At 41.5% G+C, this 7,881-nt stretch overlaps 1 protein-coding gene across 1 annotated transcript; it reads right to left on the bottom strand.

Annotated features, from left to right (window-relative positions):
- Positions 1–7,470: 7,470 nt before the first annotated feature.
- On the bottom strand, positions 7,471–7,881 carry LOC139363642 (histone H3.X-like). The gene has a single exon (XM_071097910.1). The coding sequence runs from the start codon at positions 7,879–7,881 to the stop codon at positions 7,471–7,473; it is 411 nt and encodes a 136-aa protein (XP_070954011.1).

The raw sequence follows: 7,881 nt of genomic DNA, 5'->3' as shown, positions 1-7,881 counted from the left end.
CATGCCTCCTCAGATGAGTTAAGTGAAACTGGCTATTCAGTATCAAGGTATAATAAGGTCTCAGAACTTTGAGTCGCTCTTTTCATTGACTGTCATAGACTCCAGTTTAAGCTCTATTTATTGAAGACTATCACTATGTTATTCTCATTGTTAGTTTTATTCCTGAAGCACCAGTAATCCAAGTGATTAGATTATTCTTAATGTTACAGCAAGGAAAAACTTTCAACAATGTTAATATTAAATGAACTTGTATTCAGTATCGTTGTCACATGAGTTCCAGGTATTGCTATCATGTTCTGCATTCAATAAAATACCAGAAGACAAGTCAAAGAAGCCCATATCAAACGTGGGCCAATTTTTACTTTGAAGTATTAAAATCTAGTTTCTTTAATACTTAGTATGATGTTAATTAGAGGCTAATTAACAGTCAATGTTAATTAATTAATGAAATTAGTTAATTAAAAATAAATTTATTTTTATTTTCTCAATAAAAAATAAAGAAAACCCATCAAAAGAATGCTTCAAGTATTTGATTCAAGTACAGACTCATATCTTCATATGCAGTGAAGTGCTGCCAAGTTCTCAGATTCTTTTAGGACCTTTGATTTTGTACCAGCAAAATCAGAATTAGGAAAGAAATGTTGAGAAGGCAAATTGCATAGAATTTGAGTAATTCTAAGTTTAATATTTATATTAATTTATTTAACTGAGAAGTTGAGTAATTCTCAGTTTAATAATTAATGGCATAAATAAAGTATGGGGGTATTGGTCTTCAATCTTTAAAAGGTTTTAAATTTTTATGTTTCTCATTTATTTTTATGTAGACATCTAAGTTTTCATTACAAGTTTAAATAGTTGCAAAAGATGTTTGACATACTGCAAATTTTGTTATTTAAAAATAAAATAACTAGATCATTATTTTAAATATGTTCAACATAATGGCAATAATGTAGTAATTTAATATCTTCTACCAAATATTTAAAAATACATGAAAGCTCTTTAAAAGTCAGGTATTTTAGTGTCTACTTTATCTTCTAAACTAATTTTATGCCTTTTACCCAACATAGTTTTCTCCAAATGTGATACATATTTTTGTGCTTGAAAAACGTTATCTCTTCTGTGCTTCTCTGCAACCTATGTATACATATATGTATATAATGAAAAAATTGAAATAAATATTTCCATATTCTCCTTACCAGCCCAGTTTACCCTCAGAGTACCTGATAAATGACTCGTTGCCAAATCAGTTGGGGATTTTTCCTCAGACATTTAAATTGTCTAACACGCAGCTTCATAAAATGTCAAATTTGCACAGAAAATACGTTTTTTATTATTGTGAAATGCAAACATTCAGAATATCTGAGGCAGACAGAATTCTGAAATGTCCCACGCATTTCCTGTCCCTCAGAGGCACACCCCGCATCTGCCCCTCCCTGAGTGTGGGTGACACCATGAAATTAACAGGCCCACAAATCCCTGATGAGATTAGGAATGCCCTGCAGCAATGGACATTAAGTACTGGGTCTAATTCAATCATCTGAGCTATCATAATGACAGAGAACTGTATATAGGAGTTGATTTTTATTAACAGATTATGTATCTCCGTTTGTTTCATTTCAGGGGTTGATCTTCCAGTTTTGGATGGTTTCCCCTCTTTGAGTTGCCATTTGTTTCTGCTTATAACCCCTGAAATGACAGGGCTCTCCAGCCTGAGGGAGATTTGCCTCCTTTCCCCCATGCGGGAGATTCTCCTGTGCGGGCTCTGCAGATCCGGGGAGTCCCACAACCAGACCTGGGAGAAACTTTGGGAGCTGAGAGCATCCTCACAGCAGCAGGCAGACAGACAAGCGGGCCTGGGTCTCACAGCCCTAAGGCATCGAATTCTACCAACCAACCTGAATCAGATCACAGCCAGACCTTTCCCAGGTCAAGGCAATGTCCACACAGCCAGGCCCACCCTAGAGGTTCACTGTGAGCAGGAGGCAGTCACTCGGCCTAGCGGGACTTCTGATCTGTGAGCTGGGGTTTGTTTTAAAGACCCCAAATTTGTGAGAATTTATTAGGCATTGATCTAAAACTAATATACTTTCCATACACAAGTTTCTTCGCATTGTGGAAGTCAGAAAAACCAGTGTGTGTGTTTACGTGTGGGAGCAGGAGGCAGGGACACACTTTCTGTGTCCAGCTGTGGCTAAACTATGGCTCAGCAGAAACACCGCAGCCAAAATCTTTGAAAGGTTCTCATTGAAGATCCATAATCAAACCACCCCAGCCGGAACTTCCTCCTCTACAGCGCTGTCAGAGAGCAGACCTGAATCCCACCCATGGAGACGGGCAGGCAAGCAGGTGTGTCTGCTGAGATGTTCGCCCTGCCCCGAGGTCTGAAGGGCAGCAACATGGATGGAATCCCTGAGGACCTAGATGGGAACTTGGAAGAACCCAGGGATCAGGAAGGTGAGCTCAGGAGTCAGGATGTCATGGGCCTCACGGAAGGCGATAATGAAGCCTCAGCCTCAGCTCCTCCTGCAGCCAAAAGACTGAAAACAGACACCAAAGGAAAGAAGGAGAGGAAGCCCACCGTGGATGCAGAGGAGGCTCGGAGGATGAGCACCCTGCTGTCTGCCATGTCTGAGGAGCAGCTGGCCCGCTATGAAGTGTGTCGTGGGTCAGCTTTCCCAAAAGCACGCGTTGCACATCTGATGCGGTCTATCAGTGGCAGCTCGGAGTCTGAGAACACGGCCATTGCCATGGCTGGAATAGCCAAGGTCTTGGTTGGAGAGGTGGTGGAAGAGGCCCTGGACGTGTGTGAGATGTGGGGAGAAACGCCCCCGCTTCAGCCCAAGCATTTAAGGGAGGCTGTTCGCAGGTTAAAGCCCAAGGGCCTCTTCCCTAACAGCAACTACAAAAAAAATCACGTTCTTCTAGGCCGAAGGCCAGAGGGACAGGTCTGTTTGTGCAGGAATAAGTACTGCATCCAGTCTTGGTATGATAGGACTATGTTTGCTGGAGTTTCTGCATGTCAGTCTACCCTGGATTTGCCACAATCTTAACGTCTTTTTCAAACTGTGACACTGTTTCATAATCGCCTTGAGTAAATAATTGGGTCGCCTAGGACATATTGAGTCATCTTTATGTGTCTTCCTAGTTGGAAGAAGAAAGGTCTATGGGTCTTGATCATTCTGTGGACAGATAGCTGCTTTCAGAGAGGGAAATTCCTTCCAAGAGTCTTGTATGGTTTCATACTGAAGCCTGGAGTTGCTGTGTTTTAGCTTTTATGCTTATGTCTGGGTTTCAATAAGTGAAGCCTCCAAAAACTTTTCTCTTGTGATATTCTGCCCTGAAGGCTGTGCCTGAGAAGGGGAACTGGAATTGTTGTCCTTGTATGTATTTTAAATTCTGGTATGGATTTTGATGAGTCATCATAAAAACAGTTAAACTGTTAAACTGTTTTCCAGCCTGCAGAAATAAAGATAAAATCACAAAGCATTTTTTTCTCTCATTTGACTGTTCTCATATTCCTACCTACTGTGCTTTATGTCAGCTAGTGATCCTTTACTTTATTATAAAGTAACATAATATAAGAGCATCTTATAAGACTAGAGTGACAGAAACAGAATTCAAAAACCACCTTTCTGCAAACAGCCATTTGTAATGATCATCTAAGCTGTTTAAAAGACACAGAAAGAGCACATTGATAGCTCAGGTATGCTGTGGTGCTTCTATAGGTACCCAAATTTAGTTCAAAACATTGCTTTAGAGTATTCTTTTTTTTGTTTTGTTTTTGAGATGGAGTATCGCTCTGTCGCCCAGGCTGGAGTGCAGTGGCACGATCTCGGCTCACTGCAAGCTCTGCCTCCAGGGTTCACACCATTCTCCTGCCTCAGACTCCTGAGTTCCTGGGACTACAGGTGCCTGCCACTATGCCCGGCTAATTTTTTGTATTTTTTAGTAGAGAAGGGGTTATACTGTGTTAGCCAGGATGGTCTCGATCTCCTGACCTCATGATTCGCCCGCCTTGGCCTCCCAAAGTGCTGGGATTACAGGTGTGAGCCACAGTACCCAGCCTAGAGTATTCTTGATTTTATTCATTCTACCAGTGATCCGTTCAGAAAATCAAACCCGAGTACAGCAACAGAGGAAAAGAAGTTATTAAAATATCAGAAAAAGTAGGTTCATCAGGAGTTACAAAGTTATTCCACACTCCACTTGTTCATCCTTTACTTTACCTTTACTTTTTCATCATAGAATAAAGACCTGAGATTTATTATGGAATCACTGTGAACCTTCCCAGCACAGCTCCCAGATATCCACGGTGCTATTTCAGGATCTGTTTACCTTTGCCATGTGCCCCCTGAATCACAGAGTATAAGCAAAAAGGATCTAAAAGCCCCCACAGTTCAGTTCTCATATCGAGTAGAGAATAACATCTATTCTTTCTTCTTGAAGCCAAAGATACCTCCACAAAATGTTTTATTTCCTCATACACTCTGCTTTTGCTCTTAAAATAGAACTTATTGTACATAGGATCTATCTTTGGCTGAGCATTACATAAATTTCTAAACTTTACCAAGCATGGGGAAATTCTGTTTCATATTCTGACATATTCTGACCTCCATATTCTGACATTGTTTAGCTTTCCTTTTATTTTACCAACTTCCCTGTAGAGGCGTATAACAAGTTAGACCAGTGTGTCTTAGAGAGACACAGGAGGGTACAGGTCCTTGGAAGAACTGATGGAGATAGGAGGGCTCTCTCAGGAATTAAAGTGCTTGAGCAACCAAAAGAAGTAAGATCCAAGAGACTCAATATCTCCCAGTCTTTAGATGGCTGTCAGCTCATCCCTTTCCCATGGCATTGAGGAATCTTGGGAGCTGTGTTCTGGCAGACGTGGCAGGCCGAGCAGTCTCTTAACACCAGAGTAAAGAAAACCTGGCCCAAGCAGCCTGAAGTGGGAATGAGCCACTGCAGAGAGCAGTGACAGTGCTGACTGGACACATGCGCTCAGAACGTTTTTCCGGCCCCCCATAGAACTCCATGCTTCGAGTGGGGTCTGAGTAAAGCTGAACTGCTGAAGACAGAAACAAGTTCCCATCAATATCTCAGAGGTCAGCTCAGGAGCAGGAACACAGTGTGTTTCTCAAAGAGGAAAAATGGATTAGCTGGGAAGTTTCAGTTTCCCTACACATTCAAAATCTTCTCAATATATAATATCATACAGCCACAGCTCTCAAGAAAGGAGTCTGTTGAACGTGGTATCTTTCCAGGAGAAATCTTTGATATCTTTCATGGCTGGTTGTATTACACGTTAATGACAATGACATTTTTCATGGAGCTTCATTACTATCCTTAATGTCTATCTCATAATGTGCCTTTGGAGACTGCCTAGAAAAATGTGGTGTCTGATTGGTGCTGGTAAGGTGGTGATGAAATTTCTAACAAGTAAAGTGACTGTACTTGACTATTTTCAATAATTTAGTATTGTGGGATAAGTTTAGCATCCTCATTGCCTGCCTTTGCCCTACAAAAATACTTACCATATGTCCAAATAAAGCTTAAGCAATCTAGCTCCACTATTCTGAAGCACATATGATCTAGGGTCTAGTCTTTAAAAGTACAAAGTAAAAAGTTTAAAAGTATAACTCACAGAAAGTTGTAACCAAACTAAAAAAGCTGAAATGATAAATTGATGGATTTGTGTTTTCTACGGAAGACAGTACAACGCAGAGTGCTAACATACATATGTAGGTGAGAAGAGGGCAGGGCTCTTATAAAATGAATGTAGTCAAATATTTTATAATAGTTTCTTGAGTAACATGAATATTAGAGAGACGATTCATGAAATTTTAAGTCAGTGCCATGTCTAGGAATATCAAGACATAGTAAGACATTGTAAAGAGTATCTTTTTTTCTGAACGAATCTATAAAAGAGATATATAAGGTGTTTCTTTTTTTCCCCCTAATTACTTAGTTTTTCTTAGTCACATATTCAAGGGAACATACTAATGTTTGGTAAAATGGTGTTTGTCAAATTCTACTTCTCACTTTCACCTACCATGCCATGTTCAACTATTGTATATGTAAGTATCGGAAATTCGAGTATTGTTAATTTTAATATACTTTCACCAAAGTAGTATTTTTAATGAGAAAGTCATAATCTCATCAGTAAGCCCTTTCTAAAAATTCCAACAGAAAATATCAACTAGTAATTGATTACGATAAGAAAAGAAAACCCAGAAATAATCCTAAGGCAGAACAACTTCAGGCTTCAATGTGAAACCATCACAGTCCCTTGGGAGGTGTTTCCCTCTCAAAGCAGCTGTCTGTTCCAAAGGTTCTCAGGGACCATGCACTTTTCTTCTTCCAACGGAGAAGACGTAGAAAAATGATTCAATTCACTCAAGGAGGAACAAATATTTAGTCAAAGTGATTATGAAAAAGGCTGCTTCCATGATCTAGGTGAGACCATGTCAGAGTTTGAGGAAGGTGTTAAAAATCTAGGGTGGGTCCAGGATAGACTGAGATGCGGAAGCTCCAGCATACAGTCTTCTGTCATTGGAAGACGGAGCCAGTACTTCTTCCCTCAGGAACAGGATTACTTTTCTCGTCTTGGGCTGAAAATCACATAATTTTTTGTACTTGATAAAAATGTGGCCCTTAAACTTAAATGTGCAGGCAAGCTTTCTCAGGGGCATCTCTTTTTCAAATCTCACACATGTCCAGAGCCTCTTCTACAACCTGCGTGACCAAGGCCTTGACCATTCCAACCAAGACAATGACCACACTCCGGGATATAGGCCACCAGAGATGGACTGCATCAGACTCCCAATGGGTGCCTCTGACTCCCTTCAACATACAGATTTACTCCACTGGATTCTACTCACACTGCTTCCACAATGTGCAGTAATTTGTAAATACAGAGTTTATTCAAATTGTAGACAATGAAGTTTAACGTATTTTCATAGCAAACTAGTGGAAACATCACAGAAGACAGGGAACATTGAAAACACAGTTGCATACATAAAACCTCCAAGTATACCTGGAATCTACTGTTTCATAAAATGCAATAAACACCTTTTAGCTCTCATTAATAAGAAATTTACTTTGTTTACGGAACCCATATGCAGACATAGTAAAGAAAGAAACAGATTTCTTTATAATTTTACAGAGTTGAACTGAAACTCGCTCACAGACACATTTCCACTTGACACTAGTGCCTTGGGAGCCTCAAGGTAGATGAGACGTTTCCTAACAGAAGCACACACAGACACAACCGCCACCTGATTTCTGCCTACGTTTCCACTGGCAATCCTATGCTTAGCTACCTTTGGACCCCAGGAGGGAAAAGAAACCAAAACAGAACAAAACTTCTCACATCAGAACTACCAGTTACAGGGGGAAGAGAAAAAAGAAAACACAACCAAATAGAAAAGAAGTCCTCTAGAGTGCAACGTTTCCCAGGAGCGTGGGCTCTTAAGCACCCTCTCCGCGGATGCGGCGGGCCAGCTGCATGTCTCTGGGCATAATTGTGACACGTCTGGCATGGATGGCACACAGGTTGGTGTCTTCAAAGAGGTTCACCAGGTAGGCCTCGCTGGCCTCCTGCAGGGCGCCAATGGCCGCGCTCTGGAAGCGCAGGTCCAGGCTGATGACCTGAGCGATCTCGCGCACCAGGCACTGGAAAGGCAGCTTGCGCAGGAGCAGCTGCGTGGACTTCTGGTACTTTCTGATTTCCCGCAGCGCCTGGGTGCCAGGCTTGTAGCGGTGAGGCTTCTTGATCCCTCCTCTAGGCGGCGCCCTTTTGGCGGCTGCTTTGGTGGCCAGGGGCTTCCTGGGGGCCTGCCAGTTGGTGGCTTTCCGGGCGGTCTGCTTGGTGCGAGCCAT

The sequence above is a fragment of the Macaca nemestrina genome, chromosome 6 (assembly GCF_043159975.1).
Source record: "Macaca nemestrina isolate mMacNem1 chromosome 6, mMacNem.hap1, whole genome shotgun sequence".
Classification (NCBI taxonomy): domain Eukaryota; kingdom Metazoa; phylum Chordata; class Mammalia; order Primates; family Cercopithecidae; genus Macaca; species Macaca nemestrina.
The sequence above is the reverse complement of the archived record's forward strand: the minus strand, read 5'-3'. Positions and strand labels throughout refer to the sequence as shown.

Bases quoted from the DNA above. Each gene is read 5' to 3' on its own strand.
- LOC139363642 (XM_071097910.1), bottom strand. From the start codon at position 7,881: ATGGCTCGCACCAAGCAGACCGCCCGGAAAGCCACCAACTGGCAGGCC.